The following is a 20,162-nucleotide window of genomic DNA, read 5'->3' on the forward strand; positions in this document are numbered from 1 at the left end:
AACAATGGCTAAATACAACAAATTGTCACCATTTCTTGACATGACCGTAACATTCATACCTTTATCTATTAGCTACTGAACAGCTACCATATTTCCACCCATTGCAGCCCTTTGCAGTACATTGTAACCTTCATTATCAACACAAATATCAAGGTTTCTAGGTGAAAAATGATCGAGGGAGCTAAGAAAGTGTTTAGTCGAATACAGCCAGAACTTTCCTCTGTCATTTTGTATAATTTACTGCAATGGACTTACTTTTCCATTACATTGGATTACATTTTCACAAGTAAGTACGATTTGAGAAATGTGTTGGCCTTCGAATTTGGCAATTGAGGAATGTATTTCTGGAATCATCAAAAGTGCATTTGAAAATTCTTCTTCCGCATATACTTTCAAAATAAGTAAGGGATACAGTCGTCTCTTGTGCATTGATACTATAAGATAATTTGTTATATTCCAATGATTAAGTAACTTTTCTTTCTTTAGATATACGGTCATTAGATGATAGAATGTTTCATGAGGTGTCATAATTTTATGTAAATTTATTATAAGTGGTACGGAAAATTGAGGAAATTTGACAGTTTATCGGTAGTTTAAATGGATTAAAACATCTCTCGATTAGGCATAGATGCAAAAAGCTCACCCACTGGCGTTTGTCCGAAAATATCTTTTTGATAAAGAAGAATTTTTATTTCCTCCTGTGATAACTTACTATTTAATATCATATTTAATGAAAACAAATTCCCGTGTTTCGCTGAATAATGTAGAAAGTTCTTCCAGTATACATCGATATGCAAAAGATTAAGTTTCGACTCTAAAGCTACATGAAAAATTGTGGAAAAATCTCCTCGAATATTCATACCACAATCATTGTAGTCAATGTCATAATTGTATGTTAAGAGTGAAACATATTGAAGAATGCTTAGGCCATTGTTGTCTTTCACGTCAGGAAGAGGCAGTTTATATTTCGTGTCTGACAGCATCAATTCTTTCAGGGTTAATGATTTACATAATGCAGCAGAATGAAATGGCGTGGAACCATTTTTGGATCGGGCTGTAAAATTCAAGTTTAGTTCGATCGCAATCAATATGAACATATAATTGCTGTGACAGAATGCATAATGTAACGGCGTTGATTCGTCCTCGTCTTTTTCTTCCCAGTTTATCGAAACGTTCGATTTAAGAAGAATAAGCGTGTCAAGATTCTAATGCACCACTAGTAAATGCATTATTGACATGCCATACGCGCAGCTGTCTCGTGATAAACGTTTTTGTTCTGAACTAAAAATACGGTACATATCAAGCTCATTTGAGTACACCTCATTTCTACATTTTTTCGTTAAATCAACATTATAATTGAGCAAAAGGCTAAATATATTCGTTTGATTATACTGCACTGCAGTCATAATAGGTGTTTTCCATCATAAGCAGTACAATTCAATGTGTTTGTGTTTTCAGCTAATAACAAGTATACTTATTTGGCATGACCATTCCTTACTGCGGCATTTAATGCAGTATCACATGTTATCAAATACCAGTCGTCATAAAAACTGTAATTTCCTTCTATGGTTAAATTTGCATATACCACTACGATTGTATGATCTTGCTGCCGTCTACCATGGGCGTATTGAATCCAGTTAAAAGTACCATTACAAACTAAACATGTATCCTTCACACCATACTGAAGCAACAGTTTTATTATATGTGAATGTCCATTTTCAGCTGCATGATGCAGTGAAAGTAAACTTGCCAACGATTTTTCTTTAAGAAGCATATATGCTGCAATGTCAGTGTGTCCGTTTCCGGCCGATAATTCAAATGCAGTAAGATCTATATCATTTCTTGTAAACATTAATTCGAAATAATGTTCAATCAACATTTGAACCATTCACATATGTCCATTTTGACTTGCAATATGCAGTATGGTATACCCACAGAAATGAATATATTTGCATTTATGTACTATATCTGTCACAAATATGGTGTTCATCTCATAAGAAATATATACCTTAGAATATGAATCAGCTCCATAATCTAACAAGCACTGCAGTGCATGTTCGTTCCCATGGGATACAGCTATAAAAGCGGCTGACATATTTCTTTCGTCTTTATCATTTATATGCTTCATATTGGTCATTTTCAACAAGAGATTTGTAGTTGTATATGAATTGAAATCCCTTACAACTTGTTGCAAATAAAATGTTAGTTTTGTGTCATTTAACATGTGTTTGGCATAGTTGTCTATTAACACATTCTGTAATTCGTCATTTCCGGACATTGCTACATGATATACAATGTCACCTATATCAGTTTCAGAAATATTAGGTGATTTTAAAAAATATGCACCAAATAATGTGTGTCCATTTTCCTTATTTACAAAATATCTTTTTCTCAAATTACACGTAAGAAAATCAGCAATAGATCTGTTTCACTAAAAATGGGAAAATGTCCAAGTTCGTTTCCAATCACGCGTTCTGTCTTTCTTCTGTTTGCTGGTTAAATTTGTGCACCTCAAAAATTTGTTCCTCTGTCATAGGTTTAGTCATTGTACATAAAACTTGAAGTATTGGCATTAATTCCTCAAATAATCTAGATTCAATATCAAACGCTCTTTCCAAATTCATCTGATAAATTTTCTCCAAAGAAGATGGAATATTTTTGAAGTCGTAGTTTCTAGATTTGTTACAAGATTCCAAATAAAGTTTAACATGGAGGAAATGTCCTCTAGAAATCTTTGTGAGGAGATTCATTCGTTGATGTGTAAGACGAATATTTTTTCTAATGTTTGTTCTATAACGTCATTTTCATTTTTGTTTTTAAAACTGCTTAATTCAATACTATTTAAACCTTTCAATTTGCTCAAAACCTGTTCAATATTTCTTGAAGTAAGTATAAACTTGACCTTTTGAGGGAAATTATCTATTTGTTTGAAAAGCAACTGTAAACTTTTATTTTCGTCTGCACTATCGCAACCATCTAAGGCATCAATTACAATTAAGAACTGGGAGTTCTTCCATTTATTTTGCAATGGATTGAGGATCGCATTTTCCAGACATGATACAGGGTCTTCGGAACATCGTAAACCAAACAATATGTCACTTGCAATATCATCGGACAAACTTGAATTTCCCAACTCGGGATATCTGTTAACAATTGCACTACCAATATTACGAATAAAGGATGCTGTATTTGAAGATCGAATTGAATCATATCTTCAGAAATGATATGCCAAAACATTCTTTCGAATACCATACCAATTTGAGGACTGATCGGCACAAACTATATTTGAAACTATTGATGTTTTTCCATAACCCATGTCTGCAACAAGAATAACTCCTTTTTCTGAAGTCGCAAGTTCTTCATAAATTTTACCACATAACCACTCTCTACTTATGATACTCTTGTTGTGTAGATTTTCAACATAGTAGTTAAAATCAAGTGAACTATAAATATTCCAAGAATCTTTAATTCGCATGGTTAAACACCCTGAAATTAAAATAAGAATATTTAACAATACTGCAACAAATGGTTTTAACATATTGCAATATCGCTATTTTGCTACTTGCTTGTGATGGAAAATGATCGCTAGAAACTAAGGAGGCACGTTGCGTTGCTAATGAAATTGACAACGTCGTATAGGTGAAATAGCAATTAACAGGTTATCATTGGTCATCTCAACTCGATTGTTTTTCATGCTTTCGCCTCACAGACCAAAGCGATAAAATCAATCCCGTTGAAATGATCCACGATAATCTATAATTATTGATTTGACGAAAATGCGTTGCCTAGAACGTATCTAAATGAAGAATTAAGCATTTCTTATATGCCGTTTATTATTAAATTTAAAGTTGAGTGTCCTTTGATTTGTATTCAGTTGACATGTAGACTGATCATATACCATATACAAAATTTGTTTAAGAGAAATGATTCAAGATTGAAATATCATTTCCAATTTATCCTACAAGTAGTATAGAAAAAAAGTCAATAGTGTTGTTATTTCTTTGAAAATGCCCTGTAAAAGTTTTCCTGTTTAAACATGTTAACTGTTGATTTTAATAATGATTATCAATATAAGTAGTATTTAGGCTGCTGACCATTACAACATTTGATTTGTAGTTTGATAAAAAAAAAATCGGCAGCCAATTTGTTTTTTCCTTGTTGTAATTCCTCTTAGCCGTTACATTTTATTTGAATAATGACTGACTAACTTGGAATACATTTGTAAGACAACAACCAAAAGACAAAGGAAAATTAATCTAAAACAAATATCTAATTAAAGGTCAAAACATGATTTAAGCTACATTGTACAATCAAGTTTCAACATAATATATTACACTTATGATAGTTACAATATGGGAAATTAATAATAAATAAAATGTCAAGTGCCAATCGGTGAACGTCACAATTAGAAGCACGGGACAATTATGTCGTTTATGTATGTGTTACGTCCTGTTCACAAACGCCTTGCAATGTTGAAACAGGATATAATTCGTTTTGATGAGTTTTCCATTGATGAATACAAATGTAAACATATCAGCCATCATCTGCTATTCGTAAAGTGAAGAAGAGAACATTATGGTTATGGTTGTATTTAATTGATCTTTAGCAAAAGGTATCCCTTCAAGGACCATTATGTAAATAATTTCAAATATCAAACTGATGTTTCTTACTAGCGGAACAGTGTTGAACAGTAGAATTCGCTACCTCGTCGATCAGTGTATAGTAAAATGAAGGTATATGCCCACAGTGTAGCTGCCCTCTAATTTTTATACTTTATTTTTGCATAACTGTAAAGAAATAAAACATGATAGGTGAAACCCCATAGCATCGAAAAGCCTACATAATTTCAGTCATCTTTGTACAATACTGTTATAATGCAATAGAATTTTGATAATTATTTCTTCCATAATTTCGACTGATGATGTCAGAAATTATGACTTAATTGTTGATCTTATTTTGTTAATCTTTTTTTTTTTTTTTCTCTTTAATGACAAAGTAAAGAGGTTTAGCTAGCTATAAAACCAGGTTTTATCAAACATTTTCTACATACGAAAATGCTTGCATCAAGTCCGGAATATGTTAGTTATTGTCCATTCGTTTGATGTATTTCAGCTTTTTATTTTGGCATTGATAAGGGATTTTGAAAATATCCTCGGAGTTCGGTATTTTGGGTATTTTCTTTTTTGTAAACAAAATAACAAAACATAATTAAATAATAAGTAGTGAAAATAGCTCACAATGGTCTGATCGACAAGATGAGCAAAAAATGTACAGATATCGCGTATTTTTTCAATAATTATACGTTTTGGGTAGCAAGCCCAAAATGACACGCGTCACCGATATAAAGTATATAACAATACATGTACATAATGACATAGTTTTGCTGGTTTATTTAATATGTAATTTTGTAGACAGTTATTATTCTTGTCCATATCTCTTTAAGTCCAATTAACATTAACATACATAGGGAGTTCCTTTTATTTCATCTGACGGTATATCAAATAAAGGTCTGGAGTCGATTTCACAACAAAAAAACTTACGACTAAGATTGATCGTAAGTATTCTGATTTGTTCATAACTTAAGACCTATCTTAGTCGCAAGTGAAATCGACTCCAGACATACAGTCTTTTTGTTGGAGCCTAAAGAATGTTGTGGAGGTATTTGGGCGAGTTCCAGGTGTAGGTTTATCAACATATAATTATTTTCCACCATTGATAAACGCAGTACTGACAATATACACCATCTGCAGTTCAAACTGTTATCGTGTTTTTATCAACACTTGAGAACTAACTATAAATGCCACTACAAACCGGTTTTTTTATCGAGGAGTTAACATTTCGTCATTTCCTTTTTTCTGTCACATATTTTCCTTTACAGAAAAAGCCATGCAGGTTTGTTAAAGATCAACCCCTCGTATTTCGATTAGACATAGTTTTTTAAGTATACATTTATTTCAAGAATGCAGAAAACACTTCCGTTATTGATAGAAATTCTTCATGCAAAGATTGGTTGCAATATACTGAAATATGTTAACTACAGTCCCCTCTTTTTAAACGACTATCAAAGATGACAAAAACGCAGCTTTTCTAAGTTGAGAAGGCATATAAGGATCTGGAAGCTATCAATATTGGCAATATGTTTCATAAAAAGGTACATGCCTTAAACAAGCAGATGGAAAACACCTGTAACTTCAAAAACAGGTCAAATGTTAAAAAATCTCCTGGTTGATCTTGTGTATCGTTACCATACAAATATATTCTCGCTTGTCGGGTTATAACTGAGCCCGATATTAGCTAAGAACATAATTTTTAAATTCCCAAGACTATTAAGTAGAAGAACAACACCTATAGATAACGAATGGATGGTGTAAAGGAAGATGTCAGAAAACAGATAAAACACTAGCCAGATAAACAAAAGCCTAGTAAGTGTTTTATCGTGATGTTTTTTTAGGTGTATGTCCATACTTCCAGTTGCTAATTCAAAACGTATGATGTGCTAAGAGCACAATCAAATGATTATAATCCTTTGAAGAAGTTTGAGGTAATATATTATCTCTTCACACCATTTAAGTGGAGTGCATTGCAAAGCAGACATAGTATCAAATGACATTTTTCTATTTTGATAAAATCATTATTTGGAACGAAAAGTATTGGAATGTACACTACCAACAATTTGACTAGCATTTACATGTACATTAAATGCCGCTATATAAACAGTACTTTTAGGAAACATCACTAATCAGTACATTAAATGCCACTATATAAACAGTACTTTTAAAAAACATCACTAATCAGTACATTAAATGCCGCTATATGAACAGTACTTTTAGGAAACATCACTATTCAGTACATTAATTTTTATATCATTTTTAGTAATGTTGGGAAAAAGTTGTAAACAGTACTGAAAATTTCAGTCTTTTTACAGTACTGAAAATTTCAGTCATTTTTCAGTACTGAAAATTTTAGTAATTTTTCAGTACTGAAAATTTCAGTCATTTTACAGTACTGAAAAATTCAGTCATTTTACAGTACTGAAAATTTCAGTCATTTTTCAGTACTGAAAATTTCAGTCATTTTTCAGTACTGAAAATTTTAGTCATTTTTCAGTACTGAAAATTTCAGTCATTTTACAGTACTGAAAAATTCAGTCATTTTACAGTACTGAAAATTTCAGTCATTTTTTAGTACTGAAAATTTCATTCATTTTTCAGTACTGAAAATTTCAGTCATTTTACAGTACTGAAAATTCAATCATTTTTAAGTTCAGAAAGTTGTAGTCAAATTCAAGACCTTATAAAAAACCCTCCTTTATGCTATCAAAAACATCATAAGCCACAAGGGTGAGTTGGGAATAGAAATATGGTCACTTGGTCCTGTTCCGACCGGCAGTAAAAAGCTTCCCAAAGTGGGGCGTCCGTCTGGCTGTGCAAGATGTATCAAGTTTGCAGCTACGTCCTGTCAGAATGCATATGGGGAGGTTAAATCCAATGCCTCGTGTAAAGAGAGTGACAAGATCTCTGCACGTTAAGAACCCTTGCAACAACTCTTCCTGTTGCATGGCAAAATTTCTGTCCCTATCTAATATACCTTTATTTTCCAGTGGAAGTCGAAATTCCTCCCGATCATCATCCCGGTGGGCCTCTATTATTACAAGACCTACTAGTACCTGTTGTATTTATTGTTAACTTGTTCTCGTCCTGAACCTTCGTGAAATATTTGCCACATGACATAAAGCAATCAAAATCAATCAATCATCAACAAATATCACATTAAGTTGGTTTGGGATAAAAACAAGTATTCTATTTTAAAACTCCATGGCTATATGTATTCTTTCATATCAACACATTGAAGAGGATTCTTTTGATGAACTTTATTACAACATTCTTTATGTGACTGTTTCAAGACTTCTCATTTTTGATTGTCGTTATTTGTTGTATGTCATAATTTGTGTTATTCAATGTTTTTGGCGTAGATCAGTGTGTTTTTTCCTTACGATTAGTTTCACTAGATATCAAGTAGACTTTTACAGCTTTCCATGAGCAATTATGTTTTTATTGTTGATTCATGTGAAAGACGGAAAAGGAGCTGTCATATAGACAGTAAAATTCGATCACATAAGCAACAAATACAAAACCATCCGACAGACGTCACCAATACAGTTCTTCAATATTAAGCAGTCAACACCATACAAGTTCTGAATAGCTCCGACAAAAGGATTTAAAATCTACAATTTTAAAGCCCGTTATCCATTGGGTACAAACTCGAAGATTTTAATTTGGGCAGGTGGTGGTTCACTGTTGGGTATTTAACATTTGTGTTTATTAGTTTGATCGCAACCTCGCTTTGGTCTTTTCGAAATACGTCGGCAAGATTGCAGCAGACGAAAATTGGACGAGAAAATAATCTTCTTAAAAAAGTTGAAATAACACCTGAAATAGGTTTGATAAAGGGCTATAAGTTTATTTTGATATACGATAAAGACGGATTGATATCGATTTAATCCCGATGTCTTGAAATTTTAGTTAAAAACGACATTTAAAAACATACAAAAATTTAATGTGCAAATGAATGTCGAATTTAAGTAAACGGTCACAGCCAAAAATAAATCAAACCAAGATTGTGTTAGACATTATATTTTTATGCAATTTGAAAATGTGAAGGAATTTATAACTGTTATTGCCGTACTTTAGTGATATAAGGGGTTTTCAAATCAACCAAATATTTTCACAATGAAATTTTGAAATAGCTTATTGTCAGCATATAAATTGATGCAGTCGATAACTTAGTTCATCTAAATACAGGACAAAAATGAGCAAAAAGTTGTGTTTCGACTCTATTTATTGACAAACTTGTAATGACAAACTTCCGGTTAACGGTGGGCATAAAAACCGGAACCGGCTTTGATAAACTCGTATGTTTCGGATTTGCACAAATGGCAAAACAATCATTTTAATAAGTAGTAATTGATTCTTAGTTTATATATCCTGAGAATAACACGAAAGAGCAAACTATAGGCATATAATCGGAGAGAGATTTGTGAAATACGTATGTTTTTGGATATTCACTTTTAATATTTTATATATATATATAAGGTAAAGCACATGTATTTGAATGAAGATAACACATACACTTTAAGTTTCAGATCATGTATAGGAGGTCCGGCAGAAAAAGGGTGCCGACAAGCAGGGCAAATAATGGAGGCGCAGCGGCTGCTGCAAAGAAGTCGAAACAGCAACAGGAAGAGGCGACTGCTAATATTGCAGATAGATTACCTAGAACAAGTGGAACACCACCTGTACAGCTCGGCTCAAACACAGTGACAACTAATGTACTACCACACAGTCCAATAATGATCCCAGCAACACTGCCAGCAGAAACAATTTACCCTGCTCCAGGTAATACAACATTACACCAACCCCTAATTAACACAGGTTATGCCTTACCCATTGAAACGGTTAAGGCGTCAGATGACATAGCGCGAAACGTATCGCAAAATGTCAAACAAAAAGTAATAAATGGGGAATATGTAGATATGGGCAGTTTGTTAAATAATTCACAAAACATAACAGGAGTGAATCAAACACTTACATTTAATCAGGGACAGATTATATTACAACCTAAGCAACAGGATACAAGAATTAACACAATAGGTATATGGACGGATGCCTTTTTAATATATATCAGTATTTATTGTACTATACATACATCTCAGTTCCAAGAACTGTTGAAGTATATGCAAACTGTCAGGTTAGGGGCTAAACGCTATGCAGGTTTAGGATGGAAATTGTATGATGAACAGTTTAGACTACGTAGATCACAGGAGCCTGCTGGATCCTGGTCTGTCATAGACACTGAGCTATGGTTATTGTATATGCAACCAGCAGGTCCAATTAATGGGCCAGAGTTCAATATTGCACAAAAACCAACAAACAATTTTCTTAAATGCTATGTATATAATTATAATGGGACGTGCACCCAACAATATTGCACATACAAACATGCTTGTTTAAAATGCAGTGGGGTACATCCGGTTATATATTGCACTAATAGCAAAGTGACTAACTCTAATAATCCTCAGTCACCTGGGATTGTTCAGAGATTCAGATCAGCCCGTCCTCAAGCACCACAAAAAACAGCATCTAATTTTCAACCCTTTGCACCTAGGCAAATGCAAAATAACACAAGATTCCGTTCTCCTGGAGCATTTATGGGACAAAGGCAAAACCCCAGTCAAAATTAAATCTTTAAGAGAATTACTGTCAAATTATGAAAACAAAACTGATGCAGCAATGTTATTATTGGGATTTATAGAGGGGTTTAGATTAAACTATACTGGTCCAAGGATCTCGAGTTTTGCAAGCAATCTCATTTCGGCAGAAGTTCACAAAACTGAAACGAATTTAAAATTACAAAAAGAAGTGCATCTTGGTAGAATGTTGGGCCCCTTTTCAAAAATACCAATTTCAACTTTAAGAATATCTCCTATTGGGGTAGTTTCAAAAAATGACGGTGGATGGCGTCTTATAACTCACTTGTCATATCCTCTAAACTGGAGTGTGAATGATTTCATTGATCCAGAAATTTGTAAAGTAAAGTATTCTTCTTTTGATAAAGTGGTTGGGATGATCTCTGAATTAGGAAATAACGTACTTTGCGCAAAAATGGACATTAGTCAGGCCTTTAGAATTTTATTGGTTCACCCAGCTGATTTTGACCTTCTGGGAATTTTCTTTGATGGGAAATATTATATTAATAAATGTCTGCCTGAAGGCTGTTCTATATCATGTGCCCTCTTTGAAAAATTTGCCACTTTTTTGCATAAAACAGTTGCATTGAAAGCTGGCATTGAGACTTTAGACCACTATTTGGATGACTTTTTCTTTGCTGGTGAAAGTTCAACGGATAATTGTACCATTTTGATGGACACTTTTAATGAAGTATGTAGGCAGCTAGGTGTTCCACTAGCAGAGAATAAAACAGTAGGTCCTACCACATGTATCACATTTTTAGGCCTTGAAATTGACACAGTACTTATGTTGGTTAGAATCCCCCCTGAAAAACTGGATAAACTTAAATTTATGCTTGATCAGGTCTTGTCGAAAAAGAAAATGGCACTGAAGGAACTTGAATCAATTACTGGTTTAATGGCATTTTGTTCAAGGGCTATTATATCAGCCCGTGCTTTTATTCGTCGTTTTTACGATTTGATAGCTTCAGTTAAGAATGGAAAGCCTTATTATACTGTCAGATTGAATTCAGAGGTCAAAGCAGATGCTAGAGTTTGGCTAAATTTTCTAGATCAATTCAATGGTCAGTGTTATTTTCCTGATAGATTTTGGTCGACTAATGAAAGTCTGGAATTATTCACTGATAGTGCAGGTAATGTTTTATTAGGTTGTGGAGCTTATTTTCAAGGTCACTGGGTACAATACCAGTGGCCAAGTAGTTGGGCTGATACTAGCATTTTATTGGATATAACATGTTTGGAGCTTATTCCCATCGTGCTGTCGTTCATGATATGGGGTCGTTCATTTAGAAATAAAAAGATTCTGTTGAGAATAGATAATCAGGCATTAGTAAGCATTGTGAACAAAAGAACATCAAAATCAAAGAGAGTTATGATATTGATAAGACAACTAGTTTTTCTCACTATGAACAATAACATACAATTTAGGGCACAACATATTGAGGGTGAGCATAATGCAATCGCAGATGCTCTTTCTCGATTTCAGGAACAACGTTTTATGGACTTGGTCCCGAATGCAGACAGTTCTCCAGCAGCAATCTCACAAGAATTCCTGTCGATGATTTCAGAACTGAAATGAATCATTTACTTATAAATTCATTAGCACCCAGTACACAGAAAGCATATTTGCATAGCATGGACATATTTGTTAAATTCAGAGAAAATCATGGTTTTTCTGATGTCTGGCCTATTCCGCTTGATGACTTGACATCATTCATTGTTTATATGTTTAGAAAGAAATTGTCCCACTCAACAGTATCTGGCTATATTTCAGGCTTAAGTTACTTTAATAAAATCAACAATTTAGAAGACAATACACAGAAATTTGTTGTCAGAAAATTGATTGAAGGAATAAAAAGGTTGGGGGGCCCAAATCAAAAGGACACTAGATTACCCATAACGAGAGATATATTGGAAAAATTATTGAGGTCACTGGCGGTGATTTGCAAAAACGGGTATGAGACAAAACTGTTTATGGCTTCATTTTCGCTAGCCTTTCATGGTTTTATGAGAGTAGGTGAAATAACAGTTGATTGTAAAAATAAGCAGATGCATACTGTAAAATTTGAAAATATAAAGCTTTGTGATGCAAGATTAGAGGTTTTATTGACGTCATCTAAAACTGATCAGTTTGGTTCTGGAACAACAATCGTTATTTCTAAGCAGAAAAACAAAAATGTATGTCCAGTACAAATAATGGCTAATTTTATTAAAGTTCGCCCACCTTATCTGGGACCTTTATTTTGTCATTTTGATGGATCCCCCCTTACAAGATACCAGTTTTCAGCATTATTAAAAAGGTCTCTGTCAGTAATTGGTATAGAAAACAATGGATTTAAGTCCCATTCCTTTAGAATTGGCATGGCAACTACATGTGCATTAGAAGGTATTTCTGATGAACAAATTAAAGAAATGGGACGTTGGAAGTCACAGGCCTTTTTGCGTTACATTAGGATTTAAATGCCTGAACATCATATATGTACATTTATTTGTGTAAATATGTTTCTATATTTGCTTATTTTGTAATGCAGTCTTGAGCTGGCATTTAAATAATATTGTATTATGTAAATAAATGGTATGTCCTGCATCAATATAAGCAAGTAATAATTGCTTTCTAAGAATTGCAGGACATGCTACAGTTTGGATCGTTGGATCGTTGGATCCTCGATTATTAAGCATGCCTTTGGGGAAGCCAGAGGAAGACCGGGAGGGGTAAACTTGGGGCTGCAGAGGATGGGAGTAAATATTTGGTGGCAGGGAAAATGTGGAGGTAAAGTGCTGGACATGAAACAACAAATAAGAACCATGTTAAAATATGAAGATCCGCCAACTATATTAGTTTTACATATTGGAGGCAATGATATAGGGGAAAAAAGTTCAAAAACTCTTTGTGAACTAATAAGGAAACAGTTCAGTTGGATGCGTCAACTGATGTTGGACACAGTTTTTGTCTGGTCTCAAATTATTCCGAGATCAAGTTGGCGTTACTCTGACAATATTAATGCCATGGAAAAATGTAGAATGAGGGTTAATACCTCTATAGCATCATTTTTAACCAAAACAGATGGTTGTTACCTCCGTTACCCTGATATAAAGGCTAATGAATTATTCTTAATGAAAGATGGAGTGCATTTGACGTCTTTGGGAAATAACATTTTTTTGAATACCCTCCAGGGAGGATTAGAAATGATCATCAGGAATCTTGGCATTAATTTAACCTTCCCCGACTGTAAATAGATACAACTATTATGTTAACATTTTATATCTGACGTTTCAAGTAAGTTACTAGGAAGTAACTTGAAAGTTAATATATTAAATTGTATTTGGCACAGCTTCGCGCAGCTACACCCCCTCTTTTCAGTGGCGGTTGTCCAATCAGATCAAGTTGTTACCCTGATCTTATCGGACAATTTGGCACATTTCGCTGCGCTGGATTTAACATTCATATATTCAGTGAACAGTAATGATAGCCTCTGATTACCAGGGCTCATCAGTCAACTTCTCGTACCAGACATATTACTTAAATATATTTATATTAGTGGTTTGCCATAATTTGCGGTAGCCACATTATAATTTACATATATATTAAATACAGACATTGATAAATATATTTCAGAGCAAGATTGCCAATTTAAATACATATTATATATCATATATGTTATATTTTATTCAAGATAAAGCTGTGGCCAAATACTGCCAAAACCTTATTATCTATTTGTTATGTTTTGGGCCTCGAGGATAAAAGGATTTAAAATCTACAATTTTAAAGCCCGTTATCCATTGGGTACAAACTCGAAGATTTTAATTTGGGCAGGTGGTGGTTCACTGTTGGGTATTTAACATTTGTGTTTATTAGTTTGATCGCAACCTCGCTTTGGTCTTTTCGAAATACGTCGGCAAGATTGCAGCAGACGAAAATTGGACGAGAAAATAATCTTCTTAAAAAACCCACCACCCTCCCAATGTAAATTAATTTTGTGTTACATGTGTATTTGTTCTGAATGGAAGTAAGAAACCAGATACTGCTTTTAAGTTTATATTTCAGCTTAATTCTGCTAATGGTACTGAGATGGGAGAGTAGGAGACAACTAGTGAACACAATGTAGATGTAAAAGTGGACATTGGCAGAGCACATTTGGCACATTTCGCTGCGCTGGATTTAACATTCATATATTCAGTGAACAGTAATGATAGCCTCTGATTACCAGGGCTCATCAGTCAACTTCTCGTACCAGACATATTACTTAAATATATTTATATTAGTGGTTTGCCATAATTTGCGGTAGCCACATTATAATTTACATATATATTAAATACAGACATTGATAAATATATTTCAGAGCAAGATTGCCAATTTAAATACATATTATATATCATATATGTTATATTTTATTCAAGATAAAGCTGTGGCCAAATACTGCCAAAACCTTATTATCTATTTGTTATGTTTTGGGCCTCGAGGATAAAAAAAAAGATGTCATCTAGATGTACAGCACAATGCCAGAATATCGTTCATCAAACTAAATGTAAAACTGCTCAAAGACATATCTATAACATGACTTTGTCTGACTTGGGACAGAGGTGCATATAAATGTGGCGGGTTGAACCGATTTTGTCGACGGCTGACGTTGAACACTATGGTTATATATATATATAGTATCCTTGTTATGTTGTTTTTAGTTGGGAGGCATACCACATCTCCTTGTTTTATTAATAGAACTAAATATGTAGATTATATATGTAGATTATATATGCGGTCGTCTATATTAAAACTGTTGCTCTTTCATACTGTCTTGTAGAACTTGAATTGCAATGAAGTCTTTAATATAGTTCACGTTTCTCCTATAGAAAGAAAAGATCCTTCTGATACCATGACAGTTTGTTATCAGTAATAATTTCAAAGTAATTTAAAAGAATAAGCACACGTTTCAAGATATTTTTATAACATGAACCTTGGACCAAGTCGGGAACCTATAGTCTAGTGGTTGTGGTTGGTTCATTTCGGTCATATTTGATGTTTGTAAATTGTTTTGTTATACATTAGGCAGTTAAAATTCTCATATGAATTGTTTCATATTCATATTTCACATGTTTAAACCTTTTATAGCGACTTCTACTCACTCTATCAAGGCCGTACAATTGACTACAATTGCGTATATCTAACTAAAACTTTGGTGAATTATAGTCGTGTCATTGAAAATTATAACCACTTTCCTTAGGGACGACATCAAAAGATCAATGTAAGATAAAAAAAAACTTAATTCAAATAGTTTTGGGGTGGGGGGTTGAACTGCTGCAAGATTTGGTTATCCGACATTGATTTTTACATATATCCATATGGGTCAATCAATTTTTCCCAAATTAAGTTTAGAGGGGGGTGGGGGTCAGTGAAAAAACTATGTGAATTAAGTTTTTTATCCTTCATTGAACTTTTGATGTCGTCCCTTATTTTGACCAACATTGATATTTTCTATTCAAAGGCAAGAAAATAGAACTTTGCTTCTTATTGTTCTTTGTGTGGTTTTAATATAGCATAAGAATTTTAACAGTAGTAGATTTTGAATGAAAAGCTGGACTAATTTTTTAGGGTAGTATGGCAGAATCCAATTAAAATACATATTCTAAATATAAAAAGAAATATTAGTTAAATTCTCACGAAACAGTAACCCTTCTACCAAAGATATTTCAGTCTATTACTATATGGAGTCTAATTCGGTTTTCTTCATCTTTTACATTACAAGTAAAAGAGTGTTCAATTGCAAAAAACTGCATTTGTTTGTCCTTGACCTAAAGCACTTTCAAAATCACGGTTAATGTAAAAGAATTATCTAAACTACAGACAAATTTTCTACCTATGAAATTAAAGTGAATCGAGCTATCACATGATTTTTTATTGGAAATGAACACGAATCGAGCCTTCACATGAATTTAACAGTTACTGTAACTGAACATATTTTAGATAATATTATAGAAAGTAAATATGTTTTCTTTTTGGTAGTGAGCATGTTTTATACAACCTTTTTTTATTTATTTCTTGTTGTTCAAATTTCTTGGTCCTCAACAATCAGTCAGTCTTGTAAGCTCTAACCAATAATGTCTCAAATATAACTTGTAACATAAGATGTAACAAGAATGCTCAAGCTGAATCGTCTCGCCTGCTTTTCTATTCACGAATTATTTTATGCTGATAGTCCAATGATAGAGTTTTAGTACAAGTGTCACATACACCACACATTGTCAAAGATCCATGAAAATGAAGTCAATGTGAGCTAAACCACAGTCGTTTGAATTTTAGTGATAAATAAACAAAAAAAATAGAAAAAAGTCGCCCATATTATATATATATATCATGTGAGATAAACCAATTTAAGCCAGAAAGACATGTATAGCTGACAATCATTACACACACGTAATATAGTTTTGCTATTGCTTATCTTAAACAAGAAACAGACAAAACCATGAAAATTACATATTGACCAATGAACCATAAAAAAATAAAGTCAACTTGAAGGTGACTCGTCAGATGAACCCTGCTAGACAAGATATTTAAATCATAAAATCATTTCATACACTTGATGATCTAGTTTTATCTATTACTTAAAGAAATAGACATAAAACAAAATTTAACATTGACCAATGACCTGTACAAATTAAACAAATAATAGTACACAAGACACATAAAATACTAATGATTAATCAACACGAACCCCACCATGGGTTTGATCTCGGGTGCTCCCGAAGGGTATGCAGATCCTGCTCCACATATAAATGTAGTACCCATCCTGTTTTCCGTATTATTACAAACACGGTAAATAGTCCAATTCGGTAGTTCACTAATAGATAAGTGAGAAATTAACATAACAAAAATAGAAATATGTTTTCAAGCATTTGCTTGACAATGAAAATGAGGTCAAGGCCAACAGACACAATACAGAGTTTCGTTATACATGTATAAGCCATCTGTACACAAGGTATGAAGACTCCGGTTCAAGTCAATTACCATATGAAATATCAAGCTCAATACAAATAGCTAACTCCGTAGGATTGTTATTTGTATCTTTCGCATGTCATAGACGCGACAATAAAGCAAGAAGACAAGCAATGGCATGTACATCGATGACTCGCATCCTGGATTTTAGTTGTATTTGTTGGTCAACTTTGAAACAAATTACTCAGGGAAAAGAGTCTAACTTGCAAAAGACAGAACGAAAGATGTTCATTCTTTTATGATTGTTTTTCTAATCTTTTTATCAACTTAGTATTCTAAAAATAATTTATTCAAACGCCTGCACCAAGGTAGGAACCTTCTCATGTAAAAAAAACATAAAAAAATCTTTGTTGATTTAGCTTTGATTCACAATGGAGAGCATGCTACATGTACATGTATCAAGTGTACGAATGGCGTGTTTCGCTTTAGATTTTTGTTTGGTGCTTTTTATCGATTGATTGCTGTCGGATTCGAAGGAGTTTTCTTTTAGGGGGTATGAATCCAGTCCCCTATATGGAGCTACATAAATGGTTAAAGCATAAACTTTCTACATGTCCCACAACATGGAAAGGACTAAAAGTTTGTAAAAATTATTTTTATTTCAATGTTTTGTACTTTAATGTTTTATTTAAAACTAGATTTGCTCTTTTGGGACCTTATCTGTAATGTTCATACAATAATTTTAATTTAAATTGTATATTATTATGAACGAGCTTCTGGTTGGGAAAATATACTCATGGCAAGTTATTACAGCTTCTTTCGGTCTCTTTGAAAATACACCACTGTATTCTTGTAGGATGTTGATTCAATGATAAAATCCTGTTAAATAAATCGTATTAGACTCTTGGAATTCTTCATTCTGTTGCTGCAATCTAAAGATAAAATTCAGGGTACAATTTTCGTAAAATAATCAAATACTACGGTAACCTTCCCAATCAGGGTTATTACTAAGGAATTTTAAAGATGAGTCCACATATTTCGCATTTCTGACATGTGCAATGGTGAGATTAAGGAATTTTTGTAATTTATTATTTATCATTGCATTTTCCATGATAAACTAGAACAAGAAAAATTTTCTAATAAGTTTATACCAATTTTACCCTTAAATTAGATCTATATATATTTTTTTGTTAATGGTATAACATTGATTTTATTATCAGTATATAAAAACCGTGTAGTTTATATACAAGTATTTTATACACAAATATATATTCTTTTAAATTCTGTATTTTACTGATAAATATCTTACTTTTTAAGTCATCACACTTTTACATTACATTAACAGCAGCAACTGCAGATGAGACACAGAGTTCTGTGGATCCCCTTAAAAATGTCCAATCTAGATATCTTGTGCCCTAGTTTGGTAAAATAATTAAGCTCATTAGTATACAAGCATTAGCCTCTCAAAAAGGGCTATAGTCGACTCTTAGCTGATGAAAATGGAAAGTGCTCTCGCTTTGTAGATTAATTCATTTACTAGAATAGCCACGTGCATCAATCAACAAATTTTACCACACACGTGAGGTCACACGTTATGAAGTAGTATATAAATATGTCGTTTAACGTTGTTGTTTACTCCAGAAGATTCGACTATTTATAGATAAAAGTTACCTGTGTAAAATATAATTGCTAAACTATAGTGCCTTGACTTTAAAACGATCGTATTGACTTTTAATGTCCAAAAATAGGCAGATCGGACATATTTTGACTTCATTTGCAGCTTGCTTACAACTTAAGTTTGGGATTAATTGTAATTAATATATTCCAATGAGACTGAAAAATGCTTTTTTTGGTTATGATAAATAATTATTTTACCTGCCGTAACCGTGCGTAAAATGTATTTCGGTATTACTCTTAAGAAAATGACTTGTTTAATGGAACAAAACGTCTCATTTGTAAATTTTCTCTTTTGTCTTTACAATAGGCTTTTAAAAAATAATCTTTCAACTTTGTATTCGGAAAATTTTGTGAAAATAGAAGAAGTGGCAATTCTTACCTTTCATACCTTAACTTCCATTGATAAAACATAATATTGACTCGTCCAGTGTCCAGTTTGAAGGTCATTTTAGTTACCGTACACATGTTTGCACGTTCTTATTATCAATAGTCATGTATGAAAAGTATAAACAAGTTTGAAGGTAAACTAATAACAAGTTAATCCAATCAACTTGCCTACGAGTTAATAACAATGACCAGTCGACATCAAAAAAAATAATAGGGATAAACTCGGTAGGGAGAAAATGTCAGAAATTTTAAGTTCATTATTTTGCAATAACGAATAAAAATTCGTAAACCAAAAGATTTGCTATAATTCAATAAACCTGTGGTTTTGTATTGGTATAGTTTTTGGAATTTTGGATCCTCAATGCTCTTCAACTTTGTACTTGTTTGGCTTTATAAATATTTTGATATGAGCGTCACTGATGAGTCTTATGTAGACGAAACGCGCGTCTGGCGTACTAAATTATAATCCTGGTACCTTTGATAACTATTTTGGATCTTTTATTTGCGTATTTAAGGCTGTAGAAAGTTTGGGCTTCAAAAGTCAACATAATTATTGACTTTATACAGAAAATTCGCCTTTTTAAAACATTGAATGTTTCTCAAATAATACGCGGCTACAAAGTAAAATCATTTTTTAAAACACTGCAAAAAAAATCATACAGATTGATGCAGTGGTGTCGTCTTAAATTGCGTTCATATAAAGCATTGTGGCGGATAGTTTTGTTTAATCTATTTAAAACTGCTTTTAATTTCGAAAAGAATGTTGTACAAGGTGTTGTTAATAAATGTAGCGGACAATGTATCATGCCCTTTCAACCGACGTCCTAATTTCGATGAAAGAAATTAAAAGGTTCTCTTCTTGTGTAACACAAAAAAAAGAGCAATTTGTATTGCTTCTTGCAATTACATACTTGTCAAATCGTA

General features: G+C 32.9%; 1 protein-coding gene across 2 annotated transcripts; it reads left to right on the plus strand.

Annotated features, from left to right (window-relative positions):
* Window positions 1–8,210: 8,210 nt before the first annotated feature.
* On the plus strand, window positions 8,211–12,423 carry LOC139528324 (uncharacterized). 2 transcript variants are annotated; one of them, XM_071324258.1, is made up of 2 exons: window positions 8,211–8,438; window positions 9,137–12,423. In XM_071324258.1, exon 2 carries the CDS (start codon window positions 10,290–10,292, stop codon window positions 11,823–11,825), a length of 1,536 nt encoding a protein of 511 aa, XP_071180359.1. In that variant the 5' UTR covers window positions 8,211–8,438; window positions 9,137–10,289; the 3' UTR covers window positions 11,826–12,423. Both variants share the same exon structure in this region, with proteins under 2 accessions (XP_071180359.1, XP_071180360.1).
* The last annotated feature ends 7,739 nt before the right edge of the window (window positions 12,424–20,162 follow it).

Source organism: Mytilus edulis, chromosome 6 (genome assembly GCF_963676685.1).
Source record: "Mytilus edulis chromosome 6, xbMytEdul2.2, whole genome shotgun sequence".
Lineage (NCBI taxonomy): Eukaryota > Metazoa > Mollusca > Bivalvia > Mytilida > Mytilidae > Mytilus > Mytilus edulis.

Coding starts and splice junctions, on each gene's coding strand:
- LOC139528324 (XM_071324258.1), top strand. CDS start 10,290: ATGTTATTATTGGGATTTATAGAGGGGTTTAGATTAAACTATACTGGT.